Genomic DNA, 12,499 nt, shown 5'->3' with positions numbered 1-12,499 from the left:
TAAGAATTAAAAGAAATTTATTTACATAACTCTTGCATCTAACCAATTACAATGTAAGTAAATTACGAACAACAAACGGCAACGGCGACAGCAGTTTGTTCGCCTGGAAATCTGTCCCTACCATTCACAGCAACACACGTATTATTGTCTGAAATAGGAGAAATTGAAAGAGTTGGTTAAACACATGAATAACATTTGCTTTTTATCAGCGAAATCAGTTCCATTCAATACACTTTTCGACTTTTTTTTCTACATTAAGTTCAAGCGGTCTGTTTCTAGATTATTTTTTTAATTAGCTGTGAAAAATTTAAATATGATTTCAGTTTCTTTTATAGATCTAAAGTACTAATCGTCATTATTTATTTTTTCCACATTTAACAGAATTATTACCTTGTGTAACGGCAAAAATGCATACTGACATTACATAATTTCACAGTAACTATATGAATAGGTACACGGACTTTCTATGGTTTTGCCGGCCATAGTCCAGACTTTGCACCACTAAATTATGACATTTTGATATACTGACTAAACCTACAGTGGCCGCAGTAACTCGGTGGCCTATGGAAAAGAGTCGCACCCATCAAAGATCGGCAAAGATAGACAGGTTGTACATTTGAAATTTTAACGCAAGAACAATTGATTTCATTATCATTTCATATGGAAATACATACTTTGAGGTTGAGCTCCAGCTGTATTGCCGTCCTCGGAGTAAACAGAGCAACCAACCAATGTTTCTCCTTTAAGGCACGCAGCGCTTGCTGTATCTCCTTGACGGAGTCCACCATTGGTTGATTTTCTCACGTGACATGTTAAAGAGGGTGCCGTGCAACACGCTCCATAGGTGAATACGTCTATAAAATATAATCAATAATGAAGACCTTTACCGAGACATGAAATAAACATAGATAAATCTAATGCAACCCTGCATGTAACATAAAACCCTGAATTTAATCCTATAATATATATTTTTTTAATCGGATCTTTAAGGAATTTGACTCCAGATTTAGGCTAAAAAAGATCTTTCTTTAAAACTGAAGTTTGGTCACATAATGAAACTTGAAACATGAGTTTTTATTTCTATGCTATCTTAAAAATGCTAAACCAAGAAGAAAAAAACACGCCCGAGTCGCTAATCGAACCTGCACCGCCTCGGCAATAATAAACTTTTCCAACGACCTTTATAATTAAGGCAGTTTACATCCGGTATCCCGTTACAAACACTTTTCAATTTTGAATGGAAAAATAGTATAAACAAATAATTCGCATGTGTTTCCATAACATAAATAATCTGTCAGTAACTAAGTTTCAAAACCTTCTTAAGAAGGAAATATAGCAATAATTTCCCAAGTATGTATATAAACTGTCAGTAACTATAAGTTTTAAAGCATTCTTAAGAAATATAGCAATAATTTTCTGAGTATCTAAAAACTTCTGTTGTCCTACGATCTGGAGGTCAGTGCCTTAAATAAAGAAATATGTTTCAGCTCACCATTAATTCCATCATTTTGAGCAATACATGATGAGGCAGTGGCGTACGCACCGTCCATGCTGGCATAGTAGGTATATGATGTGCAGCCTGCAATAGTTGCAAGATAAATTTATATTAAGTTAACTGACACTAAATTAAGGTCAGAGACCACCGATTAAAAACTTACTGGCATAAGTGTAATCATATGCCTGGGAATAATGTATTTTAGTCAGGTCTGATTGGTCAGTAATGTAAACAAACCACAGAAGTACATGTAATTGTTTTTCAAAATCTTACCGTTTTATGTGATTTAACAGTTTGACAATATTTCTTCATTTGATGTGTATTGAAAAAGTTCATCAAAAAAGATTTTTCGCAATGCCAACGATGTAAACAGGGTTCATATCGTTCACGCGATGTGTTCGATTTATGGAAGGTCATCCTGCCATAATGTTATAATGGAAGTCTATGGTGAAACAATTGCGGTCTGTAACCTTCGCGTAAGACAGACTCGGAGCGACGCTTGCTAGTCCTCTTGTGTTTTAAACCAACTTCAATATAACGAGTGTGAAAGGGCAAATGAATTCAAAAATGGATTTTTGCCATTAAATATAGAGCAAAATCTCAGGAAAGCGTTTAACTTGATATATTCGACCAGGCTCATAAACTGCCTTTTTTTTTTAAAGTAAGATAGTGTCTAGATATAGGGGACGTACCCATAGCGATGGTATTTGCAGGACACGTGACTTCGATCTGATCCTCCTTTCTATGGCCAGAAGGTCCTGCCTTCATATATGTACACTGGAGTCCAGTCTTGCTGCAACAGCGCGCTATCGCCTGAACAGCTGCATCAAATATGGAGTAATAAGACTGCTGTTTAGTAAAATATTTTGAAGGGTTCTATAGATCTTCTGTATTAAATGAATTTCTGTATTTTCCACAAGACAAATATAAGACATTTTAAAAGAAAATAGGAGAAAAGAATCTATATTTCAACATAGATTTTAAGTTTGTTTAATTTTGAGTAACAGATTTGACAGGTTCTATAGAATTACAATGGGAGACTCATACTCACGTGCGGCGGACCGATACCCATTTACTGCACGGCAAACTGGAGAACCGCCTTTGAGCCAGAAATATTCTCCATCTCGGAAACTTTGGCCATCCTTAAATAAAAAGAAACACTTAATATACCCAGTTTTATGTTTGATAATAGAAACAATACAATGACATTTTTCTATGCTTTAGGTTGAAATATGGCCAGAGTATTAGGTATGTCGAGTGTTATGTATAAGATTTCCAAGTTTCTGCATATCATATTACAAATTTTCGAGCGGTACGCCTTTCTCTGGTCTGTATTTACCTTAGTTATGCTGGAACAGCCTGTCATGATTTCTCCTGAACTACACATAACATCAGTAGACTTGTCGTCACCAACGGCGGAAAGACCCGAGTACATCGTCGTACAGGTCAGGTGACTTGTTCCGGAATTCACTGAGGCATGTCCAAGCGTTTGAGTATGATCGTGGGTCACGTGATGAATATGGCTGACTGGGGCAAATGTCGGCCGGGATGTAGGCAGAGTAATTTCGTCTGCAAAATATTGATATACATGTATAAGCAGCAGGGTAACCTCATCATAATACAGCTTGTACTGAATCAATTTGCACGTCATATTTCAAGCGTTTTCTAATATTTCTATCGTTCTCATTTCTATATCATGAATGATACATAAAAGTTTTGCAACATTATGACAACTTACTCACCTGTAGTTCCATCAATGTGGATGGTGATGATTTTATTTTGTTCAGTTTTGTACAAGGTAAAATGTTCCCTTTGAATTGGTTTGCCGCGGTAGCGTACAATCACATCATAATCTCCATAGAATCCACGGAAATTGAACTGAGAAGTTTTTGAAGTCAATGAGGTTTTTATGTTTGTACTCCATCGACTCTTGACTAGCTCAAGATACCGTTTGCCCGCAGCATTTATCTGAAAATTGAACAAAATGCCGTCTTGAATGTCTGAAACAAACCTATTTTCTAGGGTGTCCCTGCTGAAATACGTAAACCCGCATTTGTTCGATATACAGTACCCACATAACAAAAGAAAAGTAATCAAGACATGTCGGTTTTAACCCAGGAAAACACAAATGGATGATGAAGGATTGAAGTTTATCAAAAAGGGTCTCCATGGTTAAGGTCGCTCAACTTTGAATCACTTGCCTTCAGCACCGCGCCTGGGGTGTAGGGTTATTTCATGTGATTAGACCATCAAGTGGCTAATGAAAGGTTCTATCCACGTGTCCGCCCATGATGAGGTAAGAAGTTAAACGCCAAAACATAAATAAATGTATTAACGTGATAGTAGTTTCCGTTGACTAGAGCCCCATCTAAAGACCCTATGCTGTGATCCCAGAAGCCCCAGAGAATGATCCCTTCTATTGATGGGTAGCTGAAGAACACAGTCAATGCTGTCTCGAACCAGTCTGCACGGATATTTTCGTCTGCGTTTGCCAAGGTAAGTTCTGTGATCCACATTGGAAGCCCAGTTGTAGCTAGTTTATCTAGGCGGTACTAAAATAAAACATTAATAAACAATATTCACAGCTAAATGATTGAACGAATAAGATTGGAACTAAAATCTTTATGCTCAAAAAAATTCAATAGTCAATCAAAAATAAAGAACTGAGACCAATTGAAGTTCAACTGAAAATTATTAGGAAAATCATGGACTTTTGGTATGGTAGATCTTGCGTCTTCATGACTTAATTCTCCCAGATTATCTAGGAAATTCCCATAAATGCCCAGTTTAAATTCTGTCACTATTTAAGTTTAATGTGTTTTGACGAAAAACTAGCGAACGATCCATGAAAACGACTTTACCTTTATCAAAGCTGGATTTGGTTCTACATATGCAGCAAAATGACCTTGTACTCCGAGACCATATAGACCACAGTTAGCAGCTTTAAATGCGTTTCCCTGGTTCACATAATCCTGTAACATAAAACAAATTTGTATTCATTGCGAACTTAGTTCTGAAATGTAGAGGTCTAAAGGAAATAATTTCTTTTGTTAAGGTAGCAACCCGTAATGACAGCTGGCAAACTACGTATTGGTTACAACACACTAAATATATATAGCTGTTCTTCTTTATTCTATATAAAGTTGACATATTTCCAATGGCCGCAGCACACACCAGGACTCATTTTAAATGTCTGTAATTTATATTTTCTTGAAAAATAGTGTCAGTGCTAAATAAAAATCAAAAGAAAAGTGGGGGTCATGTTTGATGCAAGAAAAATATTTTCAGTCAAACACACAAACTGCAAAATAAGTTAAAAAAAACATGGGACCCGAAATTGTAGTGGTGGTGTATGATCTAAGTTTCCATGAAAAATTCTGTCATGTTGTTATTTCATTTTGAAAATGCTACCCACATGTCGAGCATAGATCTGTCATGTGATTTTAACAAAAAATGCAAAGAAAATAAGGAAAATAGCTCTACAGAGCAAAAAAACTGAGGACTTCATACCCAGTTTATATCCGCCACTATGCGACCTACCATTTTTTTCCGCGCCATTTTTCCTATTTAATGTCTGTATGCCTATTCTCCGTATGTGATTTCGGCATTCTCTGGTTTTCATGGGGAAAAAACGTGAAGGTCACAATAGCCTAAATAGTTTCCCCTATATATTCTATATAAAACTGACCTTTTTCAAAGAGCTACCAAACATAGCTAGACCTATTTCAGAGAACAAATCCTTACCTCATTTTAAAGAGTTATGATAAAACTGATATAAAATGAAGAGAAAAGTAGGGGTCATGTATCTTCTAAGAGAGATTTCTCTGGTCACATTTACTTACTGTAAACTGAGATCAAAATCACACTGCTGTGACCTGGAAGTACTACTCATACTAAAATTGAGCTTGACTTCACCAAATGCAACCTGCTCTCGCATTTTTCCTACCAAAATGTCAACAATACATCCACAATGAAATTTAAACAACAACTAGCCTCAATTTAGACCTCTGTTGCCATGCCAAGTGAAAAATTAGTGTTCAAATACCTGGCAGCCATTACGCGACTAGAACAGATGGCTCCCACGCTGGTTCCTTTAGTTTAGTTAGGCCTGAATGCCGAATTGCGGAAATTGCCGAGTGTCATTACGGGTCAAATACTTTAAATTTCAATGGACTTCATCTCATATTCATTACTCAGTATTTACATCAGTTACGGCACCTCCTGCTACAACATTATAGTCATTGAGGAAGAGTTTTGGTTTCGGATCACGTGCATGCACAGCTCTGAAGATTTCCTGTGTGTAGGTAGGGTCACGTGTCACCTCTTCATACAGCTGTCCGTGCAATAACTCGTTGTTAACGTCCCAATGGTCTAGCCTGAATACAGAAATACAATTAAAGACACATGCAAAATGCTCTAATCAAGGCAATAAATCGAGAGCGGAACCGGTAAAATAAAACAAGGACGTGAATTTTATTTGTAAAAAATAGACAGTAAGCTGTACAAAACCAAAGGTAGTCGTAAAAGCATATAAAATATAACGTAAGTACTGAATCCTTCAAAAACCTGTCACTCCACATGAATCAGATTGGCCCCTTTTTTTAAACCAGAAGTTTAGGAAAGAGTCCAAGATGGAAAATATCTCAGATAACAAACACTTAAACACACATAACTTTGACCATGTTAAATATCCTATAAAATCTGTAAGAAGATCCTTTGAAAATATAGAATGTAGCCAAGCAGAATAATAGCAGACACGGTTTGACTGAGTTTGTTCAAGAGCGGTAATGAAAATGGCAAGACCGTTCACGCTCCCCTATCTACGGCTTAAGCTTGCAGATGGCAAGCACTTAATACACAGAACCTTGACCATGTTGTATATCCAAAACTTGAAGTCATGTCAAGCACTAAACACACAGAACTTTGAACATGCATATAACCGTTAACCATGTGGCACAAGTTATTGTTCCAAAATATCTATAAAACGTACTTCCCCATAGTAATATTGGTCATAAAGTTGATCCTTTCTTGTATGGTGGATTTGAGCTCGTCTGCTGTCAGACTGTACACCCAGGTTGGTGTGGTTGATTTAATTCCCCAGAACATGTTGTGACCCCGCACGTGTAAACTGTAGAAAAGCAAAAATATATGACAGCACGTGCATTGAAACATAATAATGCGTATGCATGACAGGTTAATTTGGCAATTCAATTTTGTATTATCTATAATATCTATTTTTGTGAAAATCTTATATATCCTTTTTTTAAAGTGTTATACTATTACTCAGGTACAGGCGTGTGCTATTTTGAACAGCTTTATTAGGAACTGTTGCACATTCAGTTATTCTGATGTTCAAAAGTAGTTATTATTCATGCGAACACAGAGGCAGCTTCGACATAGTACGTGTTCTGTTCACGTGAATAAAATTTATAAAAATGTGACTAAAGGAATACATCTTAACGATATGAATCTTGATTTCGACATTTACCCTTGTCTCAGTAGCTCATTTGTAATGTTTACAGACCTGTCGTAATTCGGATGCTCCTGAAACAATAAGAAGGGGTTATTAAAATTCAAATGTAAGTAATTTTCGTCATATAGTTCAATATTTTTGAAATTAGGAATTATGAATCACAATAAGAAACTATAGGCCCTTACAATGTAAATTTCGTTTCTAAAATTATACTTCAGCGCTAATTTTAGGACTTCAGAGGTTCCTAAAATAGTATTCAAAGTGTAAAATGACAAATTTTTAATTAATTGCCAGAGATTTTTATTGAAACTAAAAAGGGACATTAGCTATCGGTCCTATCGGTTACAGTCAGTTGATCGGTCTGAAGATCAAATGGTATACGAAGGGCCAATAGTATGAATGTTAAAATCACTAAATCCTAACCAAAAAATGAACTAAACAATGCATAAATATGACGTCACATTTCAATTCGGACAAGCAGGTCCTCGGATTAGCAGTCATACCGAACCAGACGATGTGGCAGATCTTCTAAATCTGTCACAGTTGACTTTCCTGCCTTCGTGTCAAGCCTTTAAGCCAACTGGCGGTCACCGTCATGCCATATATATGACCAACAATAAATCTTAGATGTTACCCGAGTTCCTTGATTGTACTTCCACTTGTAGCTTCCAACTGTTGCCCAGTTGAAAAACTCATAGAATAAATTCTGGTATGCCTTATATTCTGGATTCAGAAAAAAATTGTCTGCTACAACAGAACCAAAGGCAAACTCGTGTTTCTTCAGTGAAATCTCGAGCTCGACGTGATGAGGGTCAAGATTATCGTCTGTTGTGACGCTGAAACAACATTTGCAAATGAAATATTTTCGCGCTAACAGTTAAATGCGTTTTATTCTGTATATGAAACGTCAATAGCTAATTTCTCAAGAGTCAGTTTTACTGTATAGTTCTGATCACTGAGCAGTTTCATTTTAAAGATATACAGGGTGTTCTTTTGGGGCCTCCATAACACTTTCACTTACTTGTCAAACTAAAAAACCTTACTTATTTCGTTGAAATATCATAAATTACATATATTCTTGATGACTAATTAACTATTTGCCTGATCTGAAAGTTGGTTTTTCTTATTTGTTCGATCCTCTGTTGTGCGGTTGCGTTCCAGATCGGGTCGTCTGCTATTTCTTGCAAGGACATATCGTCCACTAGAAAATCTATGTGAGGATCCGGTCCTTGAATGTACAGTCTCAAGCTGTTCCAAGCTGTAAGTCAGATTTTTTCAACACAAATTAATGCCATTTATTTACAGAACGAACATGAAGTTTGCATTTTAGACGTTTATATTTATATGTATATATTTACAAGACTCAAACAACAGAAATAGGTGGACAGGTGGACTAGTGGTAATACGCTGGACTGTAAATCCAGAGGATCGGGGTTCGAATCCCAGTCCAGGCACTGAAAATTTCTCAGTATGGTCCTTCCCAGGAAAGACGGCTTTGCGTGTATCGGTGTTTTACACCGGGTACGTTGAGGAACCAGACTGTTTATTTAGATATGGATTTCTCTCTCGCTCTGTTCCGGGGCTCTCCCTGTCCCTCTGGTCAGATCGCTCTGTGTCTGTAGTAGTAGAGGACGAACTTGGCGTCTTGAGTGGCTGCCTTTGTGTTATGTAAAGCGCCGTAGAACGTGTTAATCATGAAAAGGTGGTGTAGTATTATAGTATAGAAACACAAATTCCAAACGAGTAAAACTAGAAGGTTTCAAAAAGAGTGTGAGATAAGCATAAATTACCAACGACCTTAACATTGATTCAAGTGAACATCAAAATAAGTGTAAGATTCACTTTTTGTAAAAACATTGAAAGCAGTCAGTTTTTTTTCAATTTGAAAGCAGTAGAAATACTAGTAGTAAAATAAATACTTGCATTTAGAAGGTGTTATAAAGTCACCTCCAAGCTTGAACCAGCCATCTTGAACAGTTCCGAATGAATGCTGGGCGTAGTCAATGTATCGGTGGTCGCTGGCTGAAAATTTCATGAACGTTGTAGAAATCGTAAGTCATACTAGTAACAGGATATTTTATAAACCTGTAAACATGTTTGTTGTAGAAGGACATGAATAAAAACCTGTAACACTGGTATTAACATGTCATATACATGTAGATTGAAATTTTTTTTATTATTACAGTCCAATATCTGACAAAAAAGCAAAGCCAATCGTAATCCTGGTATATTGTATACTAATTAATAAACAATATGCTATTTTTAAAGTCCCTAGCTGGCGGGATAAATATAGATTTTTGTTTTGACATATCCTTCACGAGTGAACACAGATGAAATATTTTCCCGAGTGGCAGAGCCATGAGTGAAAATGTAGGTCTTTTTATAAGTGAAAGATATTCCGATTTTACACGTAAAACAATATTTCTGATTTTGAATAAATTTACCTATTTTATGTTTTCTTACCAGCGAAAAATAATTTTACTGTGAAAATATCACATATATTTCACGTCGTACACTGCAAAACATGTATTGCGTTTACGTAATATCTGATATCAAATATCTATATGGCATTTTGATCAAGAATGAAAGATGCCTTAAAGACCAACCGTTTGCTGACCACTGGTACTTCGCTGAAAAACGATACTGTTGCCATAACTTGGTGTTGTTATTTAGTTGTTTAATGTAGGCGTGTATGGAATAAGCTGTATTCTGTTTTAATGTTACAGACTGTCCGATACCCATCCACGAGGCCGTCCTGCAAATGTTAATTTATATGCTGAGGGCAACTTGAAAAAAAGTGTCATGTTTTTCTGATGTTCACGTAGTTGTGAAGGAAGTAATTTCGATATGAAAGAGGCTGTTATAAAAGAAGTATCTTGTACAGTCCCTAATAAGCTCACTCCACAGCACTTTCTCAAATACTTTCGTGGAAAACTATAGCGCTCCTGAGGTCGCACAATCATTTCTGTTTTTCGGAAAAGTATAGCCCTCCTAAAGTCGCACAGTCATTTCCATTTTGCGGAAAAGTATAGACCTCCTAAAGTCGCACAGTCATTTCCATTTTGCGGAAAAGTATAGCCCTCCTAAAGTCGCACAGTCATTTCCGTTTCATGGGAATGTATAGCCCTCCTAAAGTCGCACAGTCATTTCCGTTTCGTGGGAAAGTATAGCCCTCCTAAAGTCGCACAGTCATTTCCATTTTGCGGAAAAGTATAGCCCTCCTAAAGTCGCACAGTCATTTCCATTTTGCGAAAAGTATAACCCTCCTAAAGTCGCACAGTCATTTCCGTTTCGTGGGAATGTATAGCCCTCCTAAAGTCGCACAGTCATATTCATTTTGCGGAAAAGTATAGCCCTCCTAAAGTCGCACAGTCATTTCCGTTTCGTGGGAATGTATAGCCCTCCTAAAGTCGCACAGTCATTTCCATTTTGCGGAAAAGTATAGCCCTCCTAAAGTCGCACAGTCATTTCCATTTTGCGGAAAAGTATAGCCCTCCTAAAGTCGCACAGTCATTTCCATTTTGCGGAAAAGTATAGCGCTCCTAAAGTCGCACAGTCATTTCCGTTTGGTGGGAATTTATAGCCCTCCTAAAGTCGCACAGTCATTTCCATTTTGCGGAAAAGTATAGAGCTCCTAAAGTTGCACAATCATTTCCGTTTCGTGGGAAAGTATAGCCCTCCTAAAGTCGCACAATCATTTCCGCCGTAGAACTCTTGTATATTTCTCGATACATTATAAGTTTGAATTTCATAAAGGGTGCATGACATCATGTTAATGTTTGTAACTGCGTTATCCTTTAATTAATATATGTAGATTTATATGTAACAAAAACGTCATCAACTTTGCATCGTGAAATGTGCACTCGATTATATCAGAATAATATTGTATCCATAAAGTCGCGCGATATTTCTGCTGCAGAATTAGTGCATATTTGTCGGCACAAAGCTGATATCCTAATGACACCTTTCAGCAATTACTTAAAAAATAGCTCATGCACAACATTAACCTGTTCAAGTCTTACCTGCCCGACAGTTTGACAGAGTATGATCCAGTGTGGCTTTGTGACACCCGCTGCGCAGTGTAACCCCAAGCATGACCATACACCCCTTCAATATCCGGGTCCTCCATCCCAGTATTCTTGAATATCTCGACTGCACATTGTACACATTGAACCAAGAGTGTAACAATAAGCACTAGAAGAAAACATAACAAAAAGTCTGTTGATACAAATAGTCAAGAAGTAGGCACTGCCTGCAACATATAGCCACAAAACAGAAGTATTAAAATATACAAGAAAACAAGTCGAACTGTAAAGAAGTTGTTGCTAAACTCACCAGAACAAAAGCTTTGCATTAGCAATCCCATGTTTGGTAGGTGCTATCGCGAATATTTTGCATCGAAATTCGGTGTCCTTGAGATAAGATAAGCTATTGACCTTCGGTGCCACTTTAAGTACACAAGTACTAGATCTATTAGCAATATGTGAAGACCTTAGCGGCCATTCGTATGCCTTTTTACAATTAAAAAATCGTGTTTGTCTTTTTTCTAAATTTTGCAACATGTTTGCAAATAACATGTCGTCTGGAGCTATATGCTATTGGTATTTAACGAAAAAGCGCCAATTTTCACTCGTTTTGGGATAAAGTTATTGTGAAACCCCGGAGGAAATGTAAAACGTTTAAAGAAGACAACCAGAATATAAACGATTAAATCATTGTTTTTGCTAGAAATTAAAAGCAAGATACAATATCCATGTGACACTTGACTGTGTTACAAAGGCTAATCCCGTGTCATAAAAATATAAATATTAGACGGGGTTAGTGGCCGTGATATTAGGGTGAAATCATTAAGGACGTTACACGGAATGGCTTAATATTTGGGCTACCATAGTCATGATAGTGTTTTCCTTTGACGAATGCGTATGAACTACACACTCTTGCTTCTGGAGTTTTTGTATAAAGATGTTATCATAAGACAATTTTTCAAGAGTAGATATCTTGATGGTAACTGAAGCACTCCTTTGCATTTAACTCGAGTTCAGTTAGGTTCAATATAGCATAAGGGGGAGTGTTGATGAATATTTGCCTGGTGATTTTCTGACATGCGTAGAACGGCTACTTCAGATCTGTGATGTTGATCAGGTCACGAATCTAAATTTAGAAGCAGATGTCCGCCAGGGAGACTCTATATGTGTCTGGAAGGTCAGTGACAATTCTTAACAACTGTACGTGTGTCATTAAGAATTAAGTGTCTCGTTGACTTTTCACAGAACTGTGATATCTTATCACTGCAAGTCGCCATTGATGGTCATTTCCTATTTGATACACTTTTCACTTTTCGACATCAGCTGCTCCACTCCAACATCTTGTTTCTATTTCACCCGATAGTCTATGCCTTCTTGAGACGTGCACGCGCCATAAGACTTGAGAAACACGCACTATATATGATATAGTGACATATGTTGTACAATAAACAGTTAAAACCAAACCCATGCCGTGAATTCCCGGTCAAAATTACCACTTTAGATTTT

General features: G+C 36.9%; 1 protein-coding gene across 1 annotated transcript; it reads right to left on the bottom strand.

Moving 5' to 3' along the window:
- Positions 1 to 11,397, bottom strand: LOC123551659 (uncharacterized). Its single transcript, XM_045340738.2, has 18 exons — positions 11,304 to 11,397; positions 10,991 to 11,162; positions 9,575 to 9,723; positions 8,892 to 8,990; positions 8,070 to 8,226; positions 7,603 to 7,804; positions 6,984 to 7,039; positions 6,486 to 6,623; positions 5,700 to 5,871; positions 4,357 to 4,467; positions 3,832 to 4,047; positions 3,238 to 3,463; positions 2,835 to 3,064; positions 2,547 to 2,637; positions 2,188 to 2,316; positions 1,493 to 1,579; positions 675 to 854; positions 1 to 148 (listed from the first exon to the last, which is right to left on the bottom strand). Exons 1-18 carry the CDS (start codon positions 11,332 to 11,334, stop codon positions 63 to 65), a joined length of 2,532 nt encoding a protein of 843 aa, XP_045196673.2. The 5' UTR covers positions 11,335 to 11,397; the 3' UTR covers positions 1 to 62.
- Positions 11,398 to 12,499: the final 1,102 nt, after the last annotated feature.

The sequence above is a fragment of the Mercenaria mercenaria genome, chromosome 4 (genome assembly GCF_021730395.1).
Source record: "Mercenaria mercenaria strain notata chromosome 4, MADL_Memer_1, whole genome shotgun sequence".
NCBI lineage: Eukaryota > Metazoa > Mollusca > Bivalvia > Venerida > Veneridae > Mercenaria > Mercenaria mercenaria.
This window is presented reverse-complemented; position numbering and strand designations above follow the sequence as displayed.